At 42.2% G+C, this 26,701-nt stretch overlaps 1 protein-coding gene across 1 annotated transcript in view; it reads left to right on the top strand.

Moving 5' to 3' along the window:
* LOC114656393 (receptor tyrosine-protein kinase erbB-4-like) overlaps positions 1 to 26,701 on the top strand; it is an 833,421-nt gene that overhangs the window by 774,344 nt on the left and 32,376 nt on the right. Inside the window, 3 exon segments of the mRNA XM_051930298.1 lie at positions 18,319 to 18,474; positions 24,034 to 24,109; positions 25,764 to 25,910. Of these exon segments, the coding sequence (XP_051786258.1) occupies positions 18,319 to 18,474; positions 24,034 to 24,109; positions 25,764 to 25,910 (379 nt within the window).

The raw sequence follows: 26,701 nt of genomic DNA, 5'->3' as shown, positions 1-26,701 counted from the left end.
CACTCGCTTAGCCGCTAACAAAGAAGCGAGACGAACACATCGATAAAACGAAACCTCTGAGGAAACAGAAAACTCGCTTAGCCATTAATAACACAAGCGAGGCGAGCATGTCGGCAAAACAAAACTTCAGAAGAAAGACAAAGTCGCTTAGCCGCTAACACACAAGCGAGGCGAGCACATCGACAAAACGAAACCTCTGAGGAAACAGAAACTCGCTTAGCCATTAATAACACAAGCGAGGCGAGCACATCAACAAAACGGTATCCCTTTTACTTTTCCTCCTGCCGCTAAAACACAAGCAGGGCCAGCAGGTCAGCAAAACGAAACCTCTTAGGAGAGAGACGCCCAGAGTAGTCTTTTTCAATTACCGTATATACTCGCGGATAAGTTTTCCCGTGGATAAGTCGGGGCTTGATTTTACCATATAATTTCCGATATTTTATAATTTTGATTCAAATGCAGAAAACTCACGCTATTGGTTTACGATTACGATATGCTAATGCCCACCTGAGAGAGTAACCACGGAGCACACGGCCTTTTTGTTTTCTATGTATTGTGCCTACGTGACCACACGGTAATACCTGAACTATTCCGAAGCGACGTTTGCACTGTTTCGTGTTTTTTGTATCTCGCACCCTCGTACACCTTTATCGTAAGAGCATCCCTTATCCACGATGGAGCGTTCGAGCAGAAGAAAATATGAAGCTGGTTTGAAATTAAAAGTCGTTGAAGTACCGAACGAAATTGGTAACTGCACTGCTGCAACAAAATTCGATGTGTCTGAGAAACTGGTGCGAGACTGGAGGAGGCAAGAACATGTAACAAACAAAAAAAAATTAAGCGTCGCATTTTTGAATGGGCATAGAAGTCGTGTCTGATTTTATGATCGATTTTTCAGGTTTCAAGTCCCCGACTTATACAAGAGTATATACGGTACTTGACATCTCTACAGTTTTTTTCTGATGATTTCAATAGTTTCTAGGACCCCGAGCTTTTTACAGCACAGGCTTACACAGCTAGTATACATATATATATATAAATAAGTAAAACAAAACCACTAACAGAGGGCGCATCCATTCTGTGGTTTTGCTTTGGGTGACCTCGATAGTTTAGAAACGTAATAAATGCTGAATCCACAGGCCTCTAAACTACCAATCCCACAGGATTGAGAGCAGGAACTAAAAAGAGTTGAAATGGATATGATTGGGCAAAACATGGGGAGTGGCTAATGGAAAGTGGGCGGAGTCAAAGAGAAATGCCATTGACTGGGGGAGTCATCTTACGGGCCTCAGCATGTCTCGGGTCACTGAATCGGTCTGAGGCTTCACACTGTCTCGCCTGCAGCTGGACTCTCAGGGGGTTACAAATTACATGACAAGAGTGACGACTTTCCAGCCAAGCTTCACATTTCCAAAGTAGCACCTACGCCACTCCTTTTTCTGACAGCCAATAACGTGCTGTCTGACAGAGACGTCGCCCGTGCCAGTGCATTCAGGCCGCAGTCTCTGCTACTAGTGCATTAAACATGCAGCACCAGGCACACAAGCCTCACTTCTGTGTGTCGGACCCAAAACACCCGCACTCCGGACTTCTGGGCGCCGCGTTATACGCATTGAACTTCAGGCTGAGCGCTCATTGCTTCTCAGCTCTCACACACACAAGCCAGACCTTACGACGTCTACATACAAAATCAAACCAGTTTGGCGTAGTCGGACTGAGTGTCTGGGCACTTAAGACCACATGACCGGTGGTCACAGGAGCGCACAGTCACTTGTCTGAGAATGAAAACCACTGGAAAAGTCGTGTAATGTAACATGGCCGATACTCGGCTTACTGCAGTACTAGACATGTGTGAGCATTTCAAGGGGAGTCGGTTTATAAATGGAGAGTCCAGTATCTAAAGTCGGTAATAAATAAATACATCAATACGATGAGCAGAATAAGTTCCTGGCCCTACCGTATGTTCAGCTGGACCCCCACCTTCTTTACACATCACTGCGCTGGCTGGCTGTGGTGTTGCATGTCAACCTCAAGTCTTTGACGCTTCTCTGCAGGTTAGTCAGTGGATCCTCACTCGTGTGCTGCTATCGACTCGTCTGGTGATGCCCCTTCACCTCTCAGTCCGGACTCTTCTTCAGTAGCGCTTAGCTGGTGGAGCGAGCTGCCCACCTTTGTTTGAACTCGCTTAAGAAGTATCCATAGATAGATAGGTGGGTGGGGCATTGTATAGGGCATAGATACATATGCAAGGCACTATACAGATAGATAGATAGATAGATAGATAGATAGATAGATAGATAGATAGATAGATAGATAGATAGATAGATAGATAGATAGATAGATAGATAGATAGATAGATAGATATGAAAGGTACTATATAATAGATAGATAGAGTGTAAAAGGCACTATATAAAAGATAGATTAAAAAGGATTGTCTAAAATAAGTAGATAAATAAAAATGAAAGGCACTATAAGTTAAATTGATAAAGACTTAATATAGATAGATGTGGAAGGCACTACTTCAGTGACAGAGATAGATATAAAAGCATTATATAAAATTAATACATAAATATGAAAGGTACTATATAAATAAATATAAATGAATGCTGCTATATAATTGATAAGGAAAGGCACTGTATAAAATAAATAGATACACTGTATTAATATAAGGCACTATATAGTAGATTGTTAAGAAAGATGCAATATGGAAGGATGTGATAGGTACTGTTTCAGAAACAGATACATAAAAAGACATTATATAAAATAATAAAAAAATATAAATTAAATGCATGACATAATCAATAGAACTGAAAGGCACGATATAATAGATAGATAGGTACATGGATGGATGTGAAAAGCACTATATAATAAATAGATATGAAAGGCACTATATAATAGAATGATGTGAAAGGCACTATAAAATAGAGAGATATGAAAGGCACTATTTAATAGATATGAAAGGCACTATATGACAGGTGGATGTGAAAGGCACTATATAATAGATAAATAGATGTGAAAGGCACTATTTAATAGATAAATAGAAGTGAAAGGCACTATATGACAGATAGGTGGATATGAAAGGCACTATATAATAGATAAATAGATATGAAAGGCACTATGTAATAGATATGACAGGCACTATGTGACAGATAGGTGGATATGAAAGGCACTATATAATAGATAAATAGATGTGAAAGGCACTATTTAATAGATAGGTGGATATGAAAGGCACTATATGACAGATATAAAATAGATAAATATGTAAGTAAATATAAATTAAAGGCACGACATGATCGATAGGACTGAAAGACACTATATAATAGATTGAGTAATAGATTAATAATATATATTCAGATAGATAGGTACATGGATGGATGTGAAAAGCACTATATAATAGAATGATGTGAAAGGCAGTATAAAATAGAGAGATATGAAAGGCACTATATAATAGATATGAAAGGCACTATATGACAGATAGGTGGATGTGAAAGGCACTATATAATAGATAAACAGATATGAAAGGCACTATTTAAGAGATTGGTGGCTGTGAAAGGCACTATATGACAGATAGGTGGATTACGTTACTGATGGTGGAGTCAGGAGGCGAGCAGCGGCCAGGCCACAGGGTTTTGTCCTGTGTAAGATTTGTAGTTTTGTGTTTCTTTTTGTATTTTCTTTAGTTGTGGACTGTTAGTAACGAGACTTACTGTTGAGACCCCTAAGGCCTGTGCGTTTGAGATCGCCCCCTATCTTCGACAGCAGGTATCGCCCAGCTCTCCTTCCAGAGGCTGTTTTGTTTCTTTTCTGTTAAACTGCCGTATATAAAATCCTGGCCACTCCATCACGCTGCCATTAAACGTTTCTATTGTGTTTCCTCCATCACGTTTCCTTGAAGAAGCTGTGGCGGCGGCGGCTGTGTTCTCACCCAGACACATTTGCATTAAATGCAGGAAATCTAGCGGAGCCGCTTTGCCAGCAGCAGTTTAGAATGTATAAAGAGAGCTAATCTTATTGAAGTACGCGTGCTTTTACAATATTGCCACAGCTCTGCCCTTGTAGTGCACTGTATCACTGCAGGCAGTCCGCTTTTTCTACAAGTCTTTCCTTTTGCTTATTGCTGCTGCGTATTCATTTATTTCTACTTTACGCCTGTTAAACATCTGTTTTCCCGCCCCCTTATTACAGCAGAATCTTCTGCATTAATGGACTATAAATTTCATTGATTTCTAATTATTTTTAAGCAGACACAAAGGATAAATATTACGCTGGATGAGCGTCTCGAGACTTATTGTAATCAACATTTCTATTGATCGCCTGCCTAAAAGCCAGAAGTAATCCATTTTAAATACACTTTCCAGAGTGTGTACTTGCAGGCCTGTCCTTCTCCATTGTAATTGTATTGGCAGGAGGCCACGTATGGCGAGAGCGAGTATTAAAGCATTAAGTATTCAATTGGCCCTGGAGGGAGGCGGGCGGGCAGGCCGGCCGGCCAGCTTTACACTTCGCTATGCAGCGTTGCTTCTCTTCTAAGGGCCTTTTCACGAGTTACGCAGAAGAGACTTCAATTATCGGACATATTGAGAGGGCAGGAGCGCAAAGTGTAAGGACCAGCAGGCCACGGGGGGCTCAACAAGCATCTGCTACTTTACTCGGGTTAGTTAAGATGGAACGGCCAATTATCCCCCTTAAACTCAGACCTTTGACATTTTTAAACAAACAACTTGCTTAATAATAAATACATTAAAATTATAGAAGCGCTCAACAGCCGAGGGTAGAGGATAAAAGCAGCGCGGCTAAATGGATGATAAACACGGTCAAGAAGATGATCATTCAGAGCGAAATACGACGCCAAAGTGTTAGGTAGTGGGGGGGGCTGGGGGGTCTCGGAGCCCCTGCAGATTTTGATTTTTTAAATTATTTTTTTGTTTTTTTTTCTGTCCTCCCGGCCATCGCACCTTACTGTACTCTTTGTTACTTAGCATTGCTTCTTCCTATTTTTATAAAGAGCCGCACCGCACCATTTATATGAAAACGCGCCACAGAAATAAATGTCATGAAAGGGAGGGTCTCCTCCTGTGCTCACCCGAGGTACGTCAGAACCCGCCAAGGGGGCGCCATCACCCCGGCAGCAGCACAGATCCACCCACCGAGGGCACTTGACTCCGCCCCTTCTGGCATGTCACCATTAGAATGGCGGGAGCGTCCAAAAGAAAAATGTCACTTAGGTGACGGACAACACGCGAGACGGAGCTCCTGGAAGTGTAGGCAAATCTTTGCCTGTCTCTAATAGAATTTTATGTTACGGTCCTATTGTTTACTTCGCCGAGCCCCAGGGGTGGGCCAGATGCACCAAGACAGGCGTCACTTTCTTTTAGTTTTGGCTTCCTATGAAATGGGGGGGGACAACCCGGTTGGCACCCCAACTGTCTATCAGCTTGGCCACAGGGTCCAAAGCAGAAATTGTGAAGCAGTAAGCCAACGTCTTAGAAAGGCCACATTCTTAATGTGACGATCCACGCGCCGCCACTGCTTGACGGTCACCTCTCCCCAACAGCGGGAGTCGCGTCTCAGGAGCACAGAAGTTTATAACATAACGTTGGTAAAAATGAACATCGTTTCAGAAAATCTGCGGTCTATAAAGAAAATGAAATAAAGAAATTGCATTCTGGGATATCCCAGTCCCCTTGAAAACCAGGACTGACGGCTAACAGACCGAAAACGATTATAAATCGGGACAATCTGAACGTCCCACCTCGTGTAGCACAAGAGCGGCTCTGACTTTCAGGGGTCCTGAACGGGATGGAAGTGAGCTAAGAATTTAAGAGCGTAATAAACCGTGAGGAAGAGTGTGGACTTGGCATGTTCTGTCCAAATTGTGGAGAAACATAGATCAGGGCAAGGAGATAAAAGCCTTTATAAAGAGTTGCAAACATGTGAGGGGTGGGGGGGCACACAACACCAAAGCAGTCCCCCCAGACAGGGCACCAGCTCATGGTAGGGGAACACGAACACACACACACACACACACACACACACACACACGGGCAGGCGAGTGTTCAGGCCTTGTGCCCTAGGGCATGCTGGGATAGGCTCCACTCCTACAGACCCTACTCAGGACAGACAGACATATATATTGTAAGAGAATGAGAGGACAATCAAAGAAGGTTTGGGGTTCAGCCCAGCACCCCTGAACCAAGTGGTTTGCAAGTGAAAATCAAATAAATAATTGAAAAGGGTCTCGAGTTCAGTCATGAGTTCAACATGGGAAGATGGAGATGATGATGAAGATATACTAAGGAAGATGGTAGAGCTTCCAGTTTTCAGGTGGGTCCAGGTGGACAGAGACCGGAAGTGACATCAGCGATGGCACAGCTGTCAATCATCTGGTCTGCGAAGGGAGAAAAGAGAGAAATGCATTAAACCACAGCGCCCACCCCTGTTGTGGGGGTGTAATTACAGTCACTCGAACTTTTCAGCTGTCCCCGGTGTGCACGGCGGTGACATACAGTGTATATAAACATAGTTGTCAGTCAGTCATTGTCCAACCTGCTGTGCGGGAGCCAAATCCCAGCCAGCACAAATCCCTGGGCAGGGCGCCAGCCCACCTCAGGGCACACACACTAGGGCCAATTTAGAATCGCCAGTCCACCTAACCTGCATGTCTTTGGACTGTGGGAGGAAACCCACGCAGACACGGGGAGAACATGCAAACTCCACATAGGGAGGGCCCGGGAAGCGAACCCCAGGTCTCCTAACTGCGAGGCAGCAGCGCTACCCACTGCGCCACCGTGCAGCCCTGTATAAAATGTAGTATGTATACTGTACATATGAAACTCAAATGATAACTGTACATGTTGCTTGTATTGAACATACTGTACATTCTACATGAGGCTCTGCCAGGCGAGGTGAATGGTGTCATAGTGGTTAGGATGCCTAGATGCCTGCCAATGGTGTGTCATTATCTAGGATGATATGACTGTTACCAAGGAAAACAACGCATGAAGGGTGATGCCAGCAGAGCTGGGGTCACAGAGCCCTCACCGTCTAAGCAAAGAGTGAAGTGGCGTGAAATGCGTTTCTCATCATCAACACTTTAACGGCCATTTTGTGAGTTTACCCCAATTAGTGGGTTGCCCCCCCAGATCTTTTTCATCCATTTTCAATTGTCCTGGGCACCTTTGGGGTAAAACCCTTTTTGTTTTTTCGTTTTTAAACTGTAAAACTATAACAGCTCATCCATCAGTCTGGGGTTCTCAAGTCCTTTACCTGTGATGTACATTAAGAAGGATTTGTTTTTACTTTTATTTATTTATTTTTTGGCCTTCCTTGCTTCCTCCACCACTGAACTTGACTCCAACTAAAGGCTGACGTTAAGCAGAACAACATAAAACCACTTGGGCTCACCGGAGCCAAATGCTCTTCTAACACACGTTCTTAGGAGAAATCCTGCCCTGCCGATTCCTTCTTCTTTTTCAAAGCCATGCCAGCGTGATCATTATCTCTCAAGCTGCTTTCGCTTACTCGCATGCATTCTCATTCCATCTGTTGTTTAACTTTTAATTATGTTCAAATTGGCCAAATAGTTTACACTTTCCAAGTTGGTAAATTACACTAAACAGTAACAATCTGCAAGCGGGGAACACATTAGTAGATAATACTGCAGTGACTAAAGTGTTTGGGTCACAGAAATCGCAGTGCCACCCACACCGTATCATGCTCAGTGATAACACTTTATATATAATGAACAACAACAACAAAAAAAAATTTAAAAATCACATTATTTTCCTTTACTTCTTATGTTGTTGTGTGGCGAGCGGACACAAGAAAAAATGAAGCTAGACAGATGGTAGAATTCTATGATAAGGTCATTGATCGAAATTTGGAATCCGCGGCCACCTCATTCTCTTTCTTCTAACTTTGTCCTGCGCAAGGTGGCAGGAAGCCAAAGCCACCGTCCGTAGTAACTGAAGAATAAGCAGACGAGAACGCCTGTCAGGCCTAATTAGTTCACATGTACACTGCTGTAATAGCAAAACGCTGATAAATGAACTTTCACACTGAGATCACTGGACATGAAGAACCAAACCCGGGGGCGGGACGACTTTCTATTAACGTTTAATTCAAACGAAAATAATCTGAAACTCGTGACAGTCCATATACTGTCTATGACATCTCTCCGTGTATGTATGTGGCCATTCTATCTATCTATCTATCTATCTATCTATCTATCTATCTATCTATCTATCTATCTATCTATCTATCTATTATATAGTGCCTTTCACATATCTATCTATCATTATATAGTGCCTTTCACATATCTATCTATCATATAGTGCCTTTCACATCTATATCTATCTATCATTATATAGTGCCTTTCACATCTATCTATCTATTATATAGTGCCTTTCACATATCTATCTATCATTATATAGTGCCTTTCACATCTATCTATCTATCATATAGTGCCTTTCACGTCTATATCTATCTATCATTATATAGTGCCTTTCACATCTCTATCTATCTATCTATCATTATATAGTGCCTTTCACATCTATCTATCTATTATGTAGTGCCTTTCACATATCTATCTATCTATCTATCTATCTATCTATCTATTATATAGTGCCTTTCACATATCTATCTATCTATCTATTATATAGTGCCTTTCACATATCTATCTATCTATCTATTATATAGTGCCTTTCACATATCTATCTATCATTATATAGTGCCTTTCACATATCTATCTATCATATAGTGCCTTTCACATCTATATCTATCTATCATTATATAGTGCCTTTCACATCTATCTATCTATTATATAGTGCCTTTCACATATCTATCTATCATTATATAGTGCCTTTCACATCTCTATCTATCTATCATTATATAGTGCCTTTCACATCTATCTATCTATCATATAGTGCCTTTCACGTCTATATCTATCTATCATTATATAGTGCCTTTCACATCTCTATCTATCTATCTATCATTATATAGTGCCTTTCACATTTATCTATTATATAGTGCCTTTCACATCTATCTATATCTATCATTATATAGTGCCTTTCACATCTCTTATCTATCTATCTATCTATCTATCTATCTATCTATCTATCTATCTATCTATCTATCTATCTATCTAAAGTAATTTATGTGGACGGCCCTCCAAAGCACTGGACCACTGAGTGCCAAACCCCCAAAAATGGCTGTGTTACTCCCCACCTCCATCTCCACTTTCTTTTCATGCCCCGTTAAGTGCCCGCTGTTCTGATCCAATGCCAGTCTGCTTCACACCCTTCATTCTTGCACTGGTTCTTCAGTCACATTACACTAACGAGACGTTTTTTCCAGTTTGTCCAACCCGACTCCATTCTGTGGTTCATTTCTAAATCTTGCTCTCCAGCCTCTGCTACTGTTGATCTGAGGTATTTGAACTTTTCCACCATTTTAAGCCTTTCTCCCTGGAGGTCACCTCCTCCATCTTGCTCATGGAGGACATGCAAACATCACAGAGGGCCCACCCGGAATGTGAATGCCGGTCTACCGCCACCACACCATCGCACATTGAACATGGAAATAGAGGCTTCATTCAGGCTGCACTCCATTCTTTGTTTCTTTATCAAAAATGTATTGAATTGCGCCATTGTGGCGTATTAAATCAAACAAAGTTTTGGGAACTGTTTCACCCCTAGAAATGACAGATGAGAAATAGTTGACGTGTCATCTTCTTCTTAGGGACTTGATGCCACATGCAGCACGTGTGGGCCCGGCCAGTGCATGAGTGTGAGACCAGGTGTTAGTGATGCCAGCAGGGGGCGCCTACCCTGTGGTCTGTGTGTGGATCCCAATGCCCCAGTGCAGTGATGGCACAATCCTTCAGATGAGATGTAATAGCGAGGTGCTGACTCTCTCTAATGAGTAGCGGGTATCCCGATGTCCTGGCTAAACTGCCCACCACAGCCTGGTCATTCTGTCCCCTTAACCATCTCTTGTCTCTGATTGGCTACTTCTTTCTCACCACTTCACCACATCGTTCTGGCACACAAATGACGGCATTGTATTATCTAGGTGGGTGCTGCACCCACTCACTATGCAAAGTGCTTTGATGGGGGGTGGGCACTGTGCTGTAAATATGGCGCCGTCCCTCAGATGTGACGTAAAACCGAGGTCCTGACTCAATGTGGGCATTAAAGATCCCTGGGCATCCCTCGTAAAGAGTAGGGGGTATCCCGATGTCCTGGCTAAATTGCCCACCATGGCCTGGTCATTCTGACCTGATAATCATCTCCTGTCTCTGATTGGCTACCTCTCTCTCACCACCCCACCACCTGTACTGAGTGTATTGGCACAAGAATGACTGCCATTATATTATCCAGGTAGGTGCTGCACATTAGTGGTGGCTGAAGTGGCTCCCCACTCACTATGTAAAGCACTTTGACGACGGGGGGCACTGTGCTGTAAAAATGGCACCGTCCTTCAGATGAGACGTAAAAACTGAGGTCCTGACTCTCTGTGGTCATTAAAGATCCCTTTGTAAAAATTAGGGGGTATCCCAATGTCCTGGCTAAATTGCCCACCATGGCCTGATATGCTTCAAAAGGGCGACCTCAATTGAGCGAATGTTTTAATATTCTTGCTTTCGCCTTTTTATATGTTCAATCATTGCCTTTATCTAATACATTTTTCTGTAATAATTTTGTTACGTTTGCCTTTATTCGCCGCGCCTTTTTGTGCGCGCCCTTATTGAATAGAACCCCATGGCCTGGTCGTTCTGGCCCCCTAACTCTAATTAAGGCCCCCCGTCTCTAATTGGCTAGCTATCTCTCACCGCTTCACCACCTAACAGCTAACGTCTGGGGGGTATGCTGGTACAAATATGGCAGCCGTCACACCCACCTGCATGTTAGTGGTGGCTGAAGTGGCTCCCCACTCACTATGTAAAGCGCTTTGACGGTGGGCACTGTGCTGTAAATGTGGCACCGTCCTTCGGATGAGACGTAAAAACTGAGGTCAGTAAAGATCCCTGGGCATCCCTCATAAAGAGTAGGGGGTATCCCAATGTCCTGTCTATACTGGCCACCATGGCCTGGTCGTTCTGGCCCCCGTCTCTATCTGGCTAGCCATCTGTCTGGTGACAGCTAACGTCTGGTGGGTATGCTGGTACAAATATGGCGGCCGTCACACCCACCTGCATGTTAGTGGTGGCTGAAGTGTCTCCCCCAGTTGCTGGCGCACTTACAGTAGTGTGAAAAGCACTGTATTATTATTGTACTGTATGTACATTTAGCCAATTGTCAAACTGACTTTACATTCCACCGCGTAAGCGTCACGTTCTTTATATATTAGTATATTGTAAGCGTTTCATCGTTGTTGTTGTTTTTTGTTGTTTTGTTCCTTCCTTCAGTAAACAGCTCTTAATTTGACTCTAATACATCATTAACATAACGCCATTAATCATCTGGACGCGTGGCGAGTCGTAGCGTGAGCAGCGATTTAGCGGCAGTGACCTCTGCACGGCTTCAGAAAGAGAGGCCCGAAGACGGCGGCGAGGAAATCGCACGCATCTTTTGTTTTATATCTGCGTTTCCTCCATTTATTTCTGAGATTAACTGTCAGGGAGATTGAGAGGTGTGCACCCAAGTCAGGATTTAAACGAAGCACCCGCTTTATTTGACTTTATTTGTTTAATGATATCAACACAGGGAAATATCGAAATGCGTAAATCATATCAAGGCTAACCGGCGAGAAGCTGGCTAATTCTCGTGATTTATGTCTGCCGTATCACATGTATTATCGTCTCAAGGTTATTTGTAGTCGGTGTTTTCTGTTCGCCTATTGTTGCCATTAAGCAAGACGCCGCGTGCTAATGTAGAAAAAGTTAGCAAATATTAAAAAACGGAATTAGTTTCTATTTAAGGCCCTCTGCACTGAAATGCAATTTTCCTGCTGATTTTCGTCACTCATTTCCTACAATGGATTGTTCCTGAGACGCATGATTTAATTTTCTCTGCTTTTAGAGAATGAAAAATTAAATGGAGTCTGATTAAATGATGCAAATTCTAAAAGGGCTCGGTGGTTGCCAGCGTTTTGTTTTTTTTCTTTCTTTCTAACACAAGCGAAACAATCAGGTAAAGAACAAGCGGCCATGCGGGGAGCGGCGTTATTCTTTATATATTGTGGGACGAGCCCCAGACACAGACGGGCACCACCACACATATATTTACAAGAATAAAGTGCACCACAAACCCCCAAGACTCCCCCAAAGTCTCTCTCTCTTCAGGCCCCTTCTATGTGCTCCAGGTGCCTCCCGACAATCTTCTGCTGGCACCCCCAGTGTGGCGGAAGTGCTGAGGTCCAGGGCGCCCCCTGGCGGTGACTACGGGCCCCTACAGGGCTTGAGCTTCAAAGCTCTCTACCCGTGGTCCCCAAAGCAACCAGGACGGTCGCCCCCGCGTCGTCCTGGACATCGCACCCCCAGCCGCCTGCCACAATATAAAGTTACTACTGGGGGGGGGGTCCCATACGATCAGCTGTACCGTTTTAGGAGCCAGACCCCTCTGGACTCAGCGGGACCCCCACGTTCTTCACACATCACTGCGCTTGGCTGGCTGGCTGGCTGGCTGTCAACCTCAAGTCCTTGACGCTTTACCTGCAGGTTAGTCAGTGGATCCCCCTCACGTCTCAGTCCGGACTCTTCTTGAGCAGCTCCTAGCTGGTGGAGTTAGCTGGCCACCGCCGTTTAAATTCGCTCTGAAGACGTTCTTGTTTGGCTCATTTCTTTGCTGCTCGGTTAGGCTAACCCAGGGATTGTAACTCGCTTGGATTTCAGGGCAGGCGGTGTGAGACGTAGCAGTTATGGCTTTGGACTTCAAACGCTGAGACTGAAATAGAGAAACAGCTAAAGGACTTCTTCTGGTTGTGCAGGAATAGCTGGCATTCGCAGTAGAGTGTCCATTAAAACACTTGGAAGGTAGATTTCAAATCCAAACCTTTTAATTTGCAGATATACCTGGACATATGACAGTGTGGGTGTGTGGTCTACAATAAAAAATAAAGTACATCTGTTCTTAGTTCTCAAATTACACATAAAGGAAACCACATTGCAAATCTTACACAAATATTAATCTTAAAGTTGCAATACTGATTATAACTAAGGGCACTATAGATAGATAGATAGATAGATAGATAGATAGATAGATAGATAGATAGATAGATAGATAGATAGATAGATAGATAGATAGATAGATAGAAATGAAAGGCACTATATGATAGATAGATAGAGAGATAGATAGATAGAAATGAAAGGCACTATATGATAGATAGATAGAGAGAGAGATAGATAGATAGAAATGAAAGGCACTATATGATAGATAGATAGAGAGATAGATAGATAGAAATGAAAGGCACTATATGATAGATAGATAGATAGATAGATAGATAGATAGATAGATAGATAGATAGATAGATAGATAGATAGATAGATAGATAGAAATGAAAGGCACTATATGATAGATAGATAGATAGATAGATAGATAGATAGATAGATAGATAGATAGATAGATAGATAGATAGATAGATAGATAGAAATGAAAGGCACTATATGATAGATAGATAGATAGATAGATAGATAGATAGATAGATAGATAGATAGATAGATAGATAGATAGATAGATAGATAGATAGATAGATAGAAATGAAAGGCACTATATGATAGATAGATAGAGAGATAGATAGATAGAAATGAAAGGCACTATATGATAGATAGATAGAGAGATAGATAGATAGAAATGAAAGGCACTATATGATAGATAGATAGATAGATAGATAGATAGATAGATAGATAGATAGATAGATAGATAGATAGATAGATAGATAGATAGATAGAAATGAAAGGCACTATATGATAGATAGATAGATAGATAGATAGATAGATAGATAGATAGATAGATAGATAGATAGATAGATAGATAGATAGATAGATAGATAGAAATGAAAGGCACTATATGATAGATAGATAGATAGATAGATAGATAGATAGATAGATAGATAGATAGATAGATAGATAGATAGATAGATATGAAAGGCACTATATGATAGATAGATAGATAGATAGATAGATAGATAGATAGATAGATAGATAGATAGATAGATAGAAATGAAAGGCACTATATGATAGAGAGATAGATAGATAGAAATGAAAGGCACTATATGATAGATAGATAGATAGATAGATAGATAGATAGATAGATAGATAGATAGATAGATAGATAGATAGATAGATAGATAGATAGATAGATAGATAGATAGATAGATAGATAGATAGATACTTTATTAATCCCAAGGGGAAATTCACATACTCCAGCAGCAGCATACTGATAATAACAATATTAAATTAAAGAGTGATAACAATGCAGGTATTGAGAAACGTTTTAGTGTTAATAAAATTACAAGCGTAACTATTATAATATAAACCAAAAAACAAATGAACAGAACTTACGTTGCTTCACTTGACGCACACTATTTCTAAAGAACTCGTTAACTTTGCGAAGCACAAATACTTAAACAGACTTTCTGTTCTGTCCATGCTTTCTCTCTCTTCGCTCAGCAGAAGGGAACATCAAAGTCCGTCCTCCTGCTGACTGAACTCCGCCTCTCAGACAGAGACTGTGGGTTCAAATCCCACTACTGACACCAATGTGTGTGACCCTGAGCAAGTCACGTGACCAGCCTGTGCTCCAATTGGAACCAGTTGTGTCATAAACGTTGTTTAGTCGCCTTGAATAAAAGAGTCAGCCGAATAAATAGACGTAAATGTTCTGAGGTCCTCACTTTCGTACCCTTGTTGACAAACATCTCCCCAGACTGACGTTTACTCGATCACATCAACCTCTTTTGTAAGTCGGTTTGGATAAAAACGTCTGCTAAGCAAGTAAATGTCAAATGTGAGTTCCCTTGTTGGTGTCTTCATGCATTTTGGGACATCATGATGCATTTCACGTTGATTTGGCACTTGCAAGTTACAATTTCGCTGTACTCTTGTCACTCTATACACAGGACAATAAGGACCCTATGAACCAAAAAATATGGACGGAAACTCCCACCAAGTGCCAGCAGTAACACGGCTGTACAGGTGCCAACGGTTACTGCATATGGAAGGAAACGTCTTCATGGTCGTTAGAAGGTCCACAAACTGAAAATGTTGGGGCGCGTTTAATTAAAATGATCGTCCAAGATGTACACTTCAGGGCGCAAAACTAACAAACATGAAGGTCGTGGTGCGAGGAAAAGCCGGTGAGAGTCACGGTGACAAGGAGCTCCGTCCTGCGGTGTGTTCTCCTAACGAGACCTGCCTCCTTCAGGCAACCGTGTAACAGGTAGCTGGGGGTCCGGAAGGGGCCGAATCAGTTTGGCCTCACTGGGCATCTTCTTGGCACTGCGGAGGGAGAAACAGAGAATAACATTAGTGCTGGCACCCCCTCTCAACCCGGGGTGGAAGTACATACCTCAGAAGAGCCCGGAGGACGATCCAGTGACGCACACGCGTGTCAAACAAGTGACCACGGACAAAGCACCACAGGGACGTCGTTATAGATGTGCTTCTTCAGGTACCCCAGCCCTCTCGGCCACCACCTGAGAGACTCGGACGCTGACACACACACAGACTCCCTTCACCGCTCTGTGGAGTCTGAAAAATGAACCTGCCATGTTGTTATTATCAAAATCCAATGAGGAGTTCCTGCAACTCTAAGGAGAGGAACATCCAGCGGCTCCTCACGTTAACAGTCACGCCTTTAGAGGTGAGCGGCTCGTCAAACGCATCAGCCAATAGGAGAAGTGAAAACTCGGAGACGGGCAGACGGTAAAGCGTTTAGTTATTCATGTGGCCTGACACCGTAGCAGACTCAGAAGATCAGCGTTGTTCATTTATTTTATTATTATTTTTTCCCCCAACAAACAAATGAGAGCATATTGACCAGTGGCACGTCCCACCGTAATAAGAGCAGACTGTGATGGGTGAAAGTCGGAATTAATTTGATTTGATATGAATAATTAATGGCCGGGAAACCGCGTAGGTAAAAAGAAAGAGCAGTTTTTGTGTATTTTTAATTCTTCTGTTTTTGTTTGTACCTCGACTTTCCTGTTTTATATTTAATATTGGAGGGGGAGAGAATCGTATGTGGTTAGTTATGCTGGCAGTTCTGTCATGTGATGTGTGTGTGTGTGTGTAACCACCACTCAGAGAGCCAGGGTCGGGAGGAGGAGGACTACGCTTGCGGAGGACTGGTGGTGGCTGGCCTTTTTTATACCCCACCCGGAAACGTTCCAGGTGCTTGATCACCTGGTCCTAATTGCATTTCCGGGTGGGGCTGAAGATTCGACCAGCTGGTCCGCAGACTCCATGCAGCTCCCCCTAGCGGCCATTCGAGCCCCCAACCAGGCTGTGGAGGACTCCATCTCCCATGGAGCCATGCGCCAGGTTTGGGGAATCATTGTCCGCCAGAGAGGCTGCCACCAAGCATCCCGGGGGAGGTATTGAAGTGTCCATGGCTGCTCCCCCGGAACAGATGCAGCAGGGGCGTCACTGCCAGGCATGGGACCCGGCTGTCCTTCACAATATAAAATCCAACGTCTGTCTGTCCATTTTTCACGAGAGAACTACTTCACGGATTTAGATCGGGTTTTTTTCTACAATTTTCTTGAACATTCCGGTTGATTTTGTGACTTCTCTCATTGCACTAAGTATCAGAGTTCACTTGCGGTACCGATTTCTAAGCGTGAAGTGAAGAGAGAAGCTGTTGGCCGAATGAATTGGTGCTCAAATTATTTGACCCGCTGTCTCGGACGTACACTTCAATAAATATCGCTTTAGAACACAACGATTCACTTCATCATCCTACAGAATTTTTAAATGTCATTAATCCTCCTGGCATGCCACCCCACAACAGGAGCAGTGATTATTGTATTGACAAACCTGAGCCCACCCAGACTTTGCATTGGCACCCGTCTCCAGGTCTGTCAGCTTCAGAACAACATCGTGGTGGCGATGATCATCACAGGATGTGGCACTGGCGAGAGGCTTTTAACGGAGATGCCCTTTCAATTCAAGAGACTGCAGTTCCCGGTGAAGCTTTGCTTTGCAACGTCAATTAACGAGACGCCGGGACAGACCCTCAAGTTGGCAGGGGGTTGATCTCAGCTCACCGTGCTTCTCGTATGGTCAGCTTTATGTCGCCTTCTCCCAGGTTAGCTCCCCAAGACACCTCTATGTCCTCGCCCCGATAGCAAAACCAAAAATATTGGATATCAAGAGGCCCTTAGATATGGAAAGCTATTAATATAAGTTTTTCTCTTTTTTTGTTATTATGTTTATTGATTTTTAAAGTTTGTCGTGTTTTTACTACTATGCAGGCCGTGGGGGACAGCTAGTGTGTGTGTATATAGATACATATATACAGTGGAACCTCGGTTTGTGAGCATAATTCGTTCCGGAAACCATCAGCTCAGTTGTGATCACATGACGCTCAGCAGACAAAGCGTATACAGTACATACTACTCGTACTGCAAGACCTCGCTCATTTATCAAGTGAAAATATATTAAAAATTTTTGCTCGTCTTGCAAAACACTCATAAACCAAGTTACTCGCAAACCGAGGTTCCACTGTGTATATATATATATATATATATATATATATATATATATATATATATATATATATATATATATCCATCCATCCATCCATTTTCCAACCCGCTGAATCCGAACACAGGGTCACGGGGGTCTGCTGGAGCCGATCCCAGCCAACACAGGGCACAAGGCAGGAAACAATCCTGGGCAGGGTGCCAACCCACCGCAGGACACACACAAACACACCCACACACCAAGCACACACTAGGGCCAATTTAGAATCGCCAATCCACCTAACCTGCATGTCTTTGGACTGTGGGAGGAAACCGGAGCGCCCGGAGGAAACCCACGCAGACACGGGGAGAACATACAAACTCCACGCAGGGAGGACCTGGGAAGCGAACCTAGGTCCCCAGATCTCCCAACTGCGAGGCAGCAGCGCTACCCACTGCGCCACCGTGCCGCCTATATATATATATATATATATATATATATATATATATATATATATATATATATATATATATATATATATATATATATATATATATATATATATATATATATATATATAATATATGTATGTATGTATATTTTACTCTTTCTTTCCCCCCTTTCTCGTACGGCACTTTGGTTTAGTTTTGGTTTGTTGTAAAGTTTGTCTTGACTTATTCTGACTTGTCTTACAGGGTATGATGTACCTGGAGGAGCGACGTCTGGTGCACCGTGACCTGGCTGCCCGTAACGTCCTGGTTAAATCGCCAAATCACATCAAGATCACCGACTTTGGTCTGGCCCGGCTCCTGGATGCAGAGGAGAAAGAGTACAACGCAGACGGAGGCAAGGTTAGTGTCCCAGCGTTTTAACAGAACTTTCCCAGTGTTCACTATTCTTGCTTCTGGTAAACTGTTCAGATTTCAGAACTATCGTGTTTCCTGCAGTGACTGTGAGGAGACATAGTCACCAGAGTGCTCTGATGTGAGTAGCGCGGTCTGATCAGCTTAGCGGACATGCAGCTGAACAGTCAGGCAGACAAAACGAAAGAAGCAAACAAAACAAAACCCACCCGTAACGACTGCTCACCAAATTAAAGTTCATTTGCAGGGAGATATTCATTGCTTTATATTTACACACAAGGTGGCCCTCAACAGGATAAGCCGAGCGAAAATCGTAAAGGAGAGCAGCCTGAGTTTATGAAAGGAAGGTCCCGCCGAGCCCACCTCCTGTGGTCTGCACCTTCAATTATTTTGTGATTTACGTTTGTAATTAATTTTGGTCATTTTGCAGAGACTTGGTTTCACTTTGACATTAAAGAGTCATTTTCTACTGATTGGTGACAAAAAATTCACATAACGTTGGGTCAGTGTTGTTATGTTTCAGTAAGAGGGGTTCAAAGTTCTTATTTCCGTCTATTTTGTTCACTGTTTATGTCAATATTCTTGATTATTTAATTTCTCTATCCCGATTTTTTTCGGGGGGTCCACATGCTCATCACCGTCAAGGTGACAGCCATCATCCCAATAAAGGCAGAGGAAAGCCCACAGTCCCTTGAGGTTCATGGAATGCACTCGTGGTGCATCCACCTTGTGACTGCACGGCTAAACAAATAGCTAAAGAAACTGAGCATGACGGTCGAATTGAAAATGCAAACAGGCCGTGACGGAATAGCCGCGGTGTCGTAACGCGCCGTACAGCCATAGGGCACAATGCTTAGCTAAACTCTGTGTGCCGCTGTTATGTCATCTAGTGATAGAGTAGTCAAAGTGACAGAAAGCTATTAACAGAGGCACTTCTCAAACACGTGGAGCCGCGGTGGTCTTCGTGTGTCTGTCTGTCTGTCTCTTCTGTCATTACATAACCAAGCTTCAGTTACCTGAATGGACCCCCGCAGTTTCAGCATCAAGTCTTTGTGTTCAGTTTCTTGTGTTCTCTCCCTGAACCCCAATAGTTTTGTTTAATGCAGGGACTGAAGGAATCAGAGGTGGGTGTTTTAGGAAGAAGCCTTTTTGCAGCACTGAATTCTGCTACCTTTCACTACAAATTTTTTTTTAATGGGTGTTCCCCATTTGAGAATTGCATCTGGCCCTGCGAAACTAAATCAAACAAGTCCCGAGATCGACATTCAGAGAATCGTCAAAATACAGAGCAGAGGAGCGAAAATTTAGAAATCCAAAAAATAAAATGAAATAAACACAAGTAGACTCACCAGTGCTGGGCCCGTTCAGAATGGGAGACCCACTGGATTAAGAGGGCGGAGGGCAGATCCTGGCGGTGATTGGCAGGTGGCCCCGCCTCTTGGGGCGTCACACCCATAAAACACATGGAATATAACAAAAGCAGCTTATATACTCGGAGAAAATCCCAAACTAGAGAATGATGCAAAAAATGAACAAAAAAAAAAAGATGTCAAGCTTGAATTTGAGCCCCCTGAGATGAGACACGACTCTCGGTAATTCTGGAATGTGATGGCTTTGGTTCGTTTCGTTTATTTTTTTGGTTTGTTTGCTTGAGTGTGATAGTTATAAGGGCGCTAGACAAAAATAAATTGAATGAAATTCTCACGACCATAAGGACATAGCAGCACTGGAAAAAGTCCAGAGAAGTGCGACGAGACTGAGTCTGGGGCTACGGAGGATGAGCTATGAGGAAAGATTAAGAGAGTGGAGTCTTCACAGTCTAAGATGAAGAGGAGTCCTGACTGAAGGGATTACAATTATGAAAGGAATGAGTCCAGCGATCAAGATGGTGACTTTAAAATGAGATCATCAAGAACACGGGGGAACAGTTGGTGGGCACATTTTACACAAACATTGAGAAGTTTTTCTTTACACAGAGAATCACAGACACTTGGAATAAACGACTAAGTATTGTGGAAGACAGGAGGACTTTAGGGATCTTCAAAACTCCACTTGATGATATTATGGAGGAGTTACAGTGCATCCAGAAAGTATTCCCAGCGCATCACTTTTTCCACATTTTGTTATGTTACAGCCTTATTCCAAAATGGATTAAATTCATTTTTTTCCTCAGAATTCTACACACAACACCCCATAATGACAACGTGAAAAAAGTTTACTTGAGGTTTTTGCAAATTTATTAAAAATAAACAAACTGAGAAATCCCATGTCCATAAGTATTCACAGCCTTTGCTCAATACTTTGTCGATGCCCCTTTGGCAGCAATTCCAGCCTCAAGTCTTGTTGAATATGATGCCACAAGCTTGGCACAGCTATCCTTGGCCAGTTTCGCCCATTGCTCTTTGCAGCACCTCTCAAGCTCCATCAGGTTGGATAGGAAGCGTCGGTGCACAGCCATTTTAAGATCTCTCCAGAGATGTTCAATCGGATTCAAGTCTGGGCTCTGGCTGGGCCACTCAAGGACATTCACAGAGTTGTCCTGAAGCAACTCCTTTGATATCTTGGCTGTGTGCTTAGGGTTGTTGTCCTGCTGAAAGATGAACCCTCGCCCCAGTCTGAGGTCAAGAGCGCTCTGGAGCAGGTTTTCATCCAGGATGTCTCTGTACATTGCTGCAGTCATCTTTCCCTTTATCCTGACTAGTCTCCCAGTTCCCCACAGCATGATGCTGCCACCACCATGCTTCACTGTAGGGATGGTATTAGCCTGGTGATGAGCGTGCCTGGTTTCCTCCAAATGTGACGTCTGGCATTCACACCAAAGAGTTCAATCTTCATCTCATCAGACCAGAGAATTTTCTTTCTCATGGTCTGAGAGTCCTTCAGGTGCCTTTTGTCAAACTCCAGGCGGGCTGCCATGTGCCTTTTACTAAGGAGTGGCTTCCGTCTGGCCACTCTACCATACAGGCCTGATTGGTGGATTGCTGCAGAGATGGTTGTCATTCTGGAAGGTTCTCCTCTCTCCACAGAGGACATCTGGAGCTCTGACAGAGTGACCATCAGGTTCTTGGTCACCTACCTGACTAAGGCCCTTCTCCCCCGATCGCTCAGTTTAGATGGCCGGCCAGCTCTAGGAAGAGTCCTGGTGGCTTTGAACTTCTTCCACTTACAGATGATGGAGGCCACTGTGCTCATTGAGACCTTCAAAGCAGCAGACATTTTACTGTAACCTTCTCCAGATTTGTGCCTCGAGACAATCCTGTCTCGGAGGTCTACAGACAATTCCTTTGACTTCATGCTTGGTTTGTGCTCTGACATGAACTGTAAACTGTGAGACCTTCTATAGACAGGTGTGTGCCTTTCCAAATCATGTCCAGTCAACTGAATTTACCACAGGTGGACTCCAATGAAGCTGCAGAAACATCTCAAGGATGATCAGGGGAAACAGGATGCACCTGAGCTCAATTTTGAGCTTCATGGCAAAGGCTGTGAATACTTATGTACATGTGCTTTCTCAATTTTTTTATTTTTAATAAATTTACAAAAATCTCAAGTAAACTTTTTTCACATTGTCATTATGGGGTGTTGTGTGTAGAATTCTGAGGAAAAAAATGAATTTAATCCATTTTGGAATAAGGCTGTAACATAACAAAATGTGGAACAAGTGATGATGCGCTGTGAATACTTTCCAGATGCACTGTAAGTGGACGGCCTGGTGAGCTCTGTCTCGTCCTCATCGTTCTGATGTTCTAATAAAGGCTGAGAGATTCATTTTCTATTCAAAGCTGAGAGTTTTATTCCTGAAGCCTGAAAGTCATCCCAGTACTTTCTTCAGAACACGCGAGCTGTGCACGTGGGCAGAAATCCTCCGTCCGCCTTTGCCTCTTGCGCACCTGCTAAAGGCCCAACTCTCAGTTAATTAGCGTTGCCACTCATACAAAAAAATGTGTTGGAGCGCAAAAAAAAAAAAGAAAATTAATTTCAAAGTTTATTAAAGCACTGAAGAGGCATATATTATGGGTTACCTTGGGGAACCACGCTAATACTCGATAAACGCAAAAAAACACTCACTTGGTGAGAGAAATGTCAGAAGAATATCTGCGTTTGTCACACGATACGCTTCAAACCAGACAATCGGTTACATTTGCAACAAAAAAAAAAACTCTTGTTTTGTTTTTGTTTGTTTTGTTTAATTTGCTCTTTGGGGGCCGCAGTACTGCTTTGTAAACAAGATCTCCCAAATTCTAATGGAGGACGGTTGACGCTGCGCACTTCCACACAGATGGCGTGACTCATCCTGCTGCCGTGGGACGAGAAATCAGAACTGCTGACTTCAGTGTCTGTGGAAATTGGACTGGCACGGCAGAAATATAAAAAAACATACTGATACACACACACACACACTGGCTCAAATACCCAGCATTGCCCGGGAGGAAAATAAAGTGCTTTTTTTTAATTGTTTGAGAAAAATATAATTAAAAAAACACAACTTTAAAAATAAAAATAAATTAACGAACAATGAAGACTCTCTAATGTGCTTGTCTTGTGGTCTTGTATGTGGACACTCGGCACCGGCCAACTCGATTTAACTTGAAAAGCAACAGGCGGGCGCGGCGGGCTTAAAGATAAAGAGTGCTGCCAGTCAGTGCCTCCAGTTCACCCTCTGCTGGTCATTCCGAGTGTCAAATGTGAGTGTGAAAGCAGATTTCAATTAAAAAACATGTAAGCTATTAAAAAAAAATAAGAAAGAGGAGCCACAGGATCAGAAAATGAAGGACAACAAAGAACAGAAAGACAAAGAAAGACAAAGATCTGCAGCCACAAAACAAGGCCAGCAACCAAATCCAAAATGAGATCCAAAAATAGACAATCAAAAAATATAAAGTCCTGACTGCAACTGCCAGACTCGGCCCACTGCACACACTCTCTGAACTCTCTAAATACCAGGCTGCTATCAATGGACTTTCTTTGTGTTTTGTTTTTCTGGTCTTTCCTTCAACTATAAATTAGGTTTGGTGTCATTTTGGGGGTTTAAGTCTCAGGGACTTCAATTTGGTGGGAATTTTCTTGATTGGATCCTTCACTTAGAAGTTCACTTTTATTTTTTTTGTGGATTCCGTCATCGTGGCACAAGTCTAGGGGTGTGGCCTGTGGGGTCACCAATCGGTGAAGACTTAAAAGGTCACCTCGACCGGCTTTGTGCGTCTCAGTTTGGACTGCGCTTGGGGTTTGAGTCAGGCTGTGCCTTGTGATTGTGATTCATGTCCTTAAAACTTGGGCGTCAGGCCTATTAAACTTCATACAGTATATTATGAAAGGAAAATGGCTTATTAATGTTTGCTTCAGTGACTCATCTTACTATTAAACTCATTTGGTTCATGTTTCACTTATTTTGTTGTTAATTGAGCTGAAATTGATTACAATTTGTGGGGTCCAGGAATACTAAAAATGTTTTCCATTTAAATTAATGGCAATTACAGTATATGTTTACAAAGTTTCACCTCAGGAACGCAAAGCAGAGGGAGCCTGTAATTGTCCATTTTATTTCAGATGCCGATTAAATGGATGGCACTGGAATGCATTCACTACCGGAAATTCACACACCAAAGTGACGTCTGGAGTTATGGTAAGTGACGGCCAGGGTTTATTATTTTATTGTTTTAAAACATTTTTCATTGTACTTGGATTGCCAGACAGGTGTGGTGTTGACTCGTGGATAGATAGATAGATAGATAGATAGATAGATAGATAGATAGATAGATAGATAGATAGATAGATAGATAGATAGATAGATAGATAGATAGATAGATAGATGTGAAAGGCACTATATAATAGATAGATAGATAGATGTGAAAGGCACTATATAATAGATATTATATATTATATATACTATATTATATATATAATATTATATATACTATATAATAGATAGATAGATGTGAAAGGCACTATATAATAGATAGATAGATAGATAGATAGATAGATAGATAGATAGATAGATAGATAGATAGATAGATAGATAGATAGATGTGAAAGGCACTATATAATAGATAGATAGATAGATGTGAAAGGCACTATATAATAGATATTATATATTATATATACTATATTATATATATAATATTATATATACTATATAATAGATAGATAGATGTGAAAGGCACTATATAATAGATAGATAGATAGATAGATAGATGTGAAAGGCACTATATAATAGATAGATAGATGTGAAAGGCACTATATAATAGATATTATATATTATATATACTATATTATATATATAATATTATATATACTATATAATAGATAGATAGATGTGAAAGGCACTATATGATAGATAGATAGATAGATAGATAGATAGATAGATAGATAGATAGATAGATAGATAGATAGATAGATAGATAGATAGATAGATAGATAGATAGGCACTATATAATAGATAGATAGATAGGCACTATATAATAGATAGATAGATAGAAAGGCACTATATAATAGATAGATAGAAAGGCACTATATAATAGATATATAGATAGATAGATAGAAAGGCACTATATTATAGATAGATAGATAGATAGATAGATAGATAGATAGATAGATAGATAGATAGATAGAAAGGCACTATATAATAGATAGATAGATAGAAAGGCACTATAAAATAGATAGATAGATAGATAGATAGATAGATAGATAGATAGATAGATAGATAGATAGATAGATAGATAGATAGATAGATAGATAGATAGATAGATGGATGTGAAAGGCACTACATAATAGATAGATAGAAAGGCACGATATAATAGATAGATAGATGGATAGATAGATAGATGTGAAAGGCACTATATGATAGATAGATATTTTTAGCGTAGTTGGCAGGATTACATAGACTAGATGGTATCCCCCACGTATTTGGTGCTGCTCTTAAACTCAGGCCTGATTATGATCACAAGTTGCCCGATGTGAGTCAGGGTTGTTCGTGTGTGCGATTGTGCCCTGTGGGTGCCATCTAGGGCTGAATTCTGCCTCCAGTGTCCATTGATCTTCATTTGGACTAAGTGGCTTAGCGGTGGGTGGGTGACAGAGTGAATGTGTTAAATGTCTACTCTGAGCCCACGCTACACGAGAGAGAAGTGAGCTGAAAGTTGGACTGAGTTGCGGCGCCTGCACATTTTCAAGTTTCCATGATGAGCCGCCGTTCTTCTTTTTTTGCTGGACCTGCTTCTTTCTCCACTTGTGGAGTTTTGGTTTGATCCTCACCAGTCCCGTCTTCTCTTCTCTTGCAGGTGTTACTATCTGGGAGCTCATGACATTTGGTGGCAAACCCTACGATGGCATTCCGACGCGGGAAATCCCAGATCTGCTGGAGAAAGGAGAACGGCTTCCGCAGCCGCCGATTTGCACCATTGACGTCTACATGGTCATGGTTAAATGTAAGTTGCTCCGTTGTATCGGCGGCCGCTCCCTTTTCTTTCGTCTGATGGTTTTCTGTTACTAAACTGCCGCGTGTGTGAGGCCAATTAAATAGTAAAGTTCACCTTGTGCTTGACCTTGTTCAAGAAAACGCTAATCTTCATTTGCTGCAGTTTAGCTCCAGAGACATGAGAAGGTGACCTGCAGTGGTCTTTATTGAATTTTTAGTATGTTTTATTGTAGTTACCAAAATATGAAACCATTTATCAATTAGAAATTATAGGGAAATAAAATATGGGTACAGTCGACTGTGATTATGTCCTCCGTGGGAGAGATCCTATCCAAAGCTGGCATATTCTTCTAAATTAATAAAATTTTCTGAGAAGTCAAATTGCCAATTCAATGCACCAAGTGGCATTAAACGAGGGCTCACGTCTCTGTTACGGGCCAGCTGGACACGAAGGCAGCAACGCTCCGGTGGCTCCGAGCAGATCGACATGCCCGGGACTCCTCCACTTTCTGCCCACTTCACTGTGCTGTAGATTTCATTTTAAATGGATACGTTTGCCAGTGTTGCCCATCACGTGACACTCAGTAACTCGTAACAATAAGTGATAACAGGGCTCTGAAAAGCTATGCACATTTATTAAAAATGAGAAACTGAACTTGCCAATTCCTTAAAGTATTCCGACCCTTCATTCAGTACTCCACAGAAGCGCCTTTGACAGCAAGTCCAGCTTTGAATCTTCTTGGGTCCACAAGCTTTGCACTCCTGGATTTGGGCAGTTCTCTCCATTTTTCCTGGCAGATC

The sequence above is a fragment of the Erpetoichthys calabaricus genome, chromosome 8 (assembly GCF_900747795.2).
Source record: "Erpetoichthys calabaricus chromosome 8, fErpCal1.3, whole genome shotgun sequence".
Taxonomy (NCBI): domain Eukaryota; kingdom Metazoa; phylum Chordata; class Cladistia; order Polypteriformes; family Polypteridae; genus Erpetoichthys; species Erpetoichthys calabaricus.
This window is presented reverse-complemented; position numbering and strand designations above follow the sequence as displayed.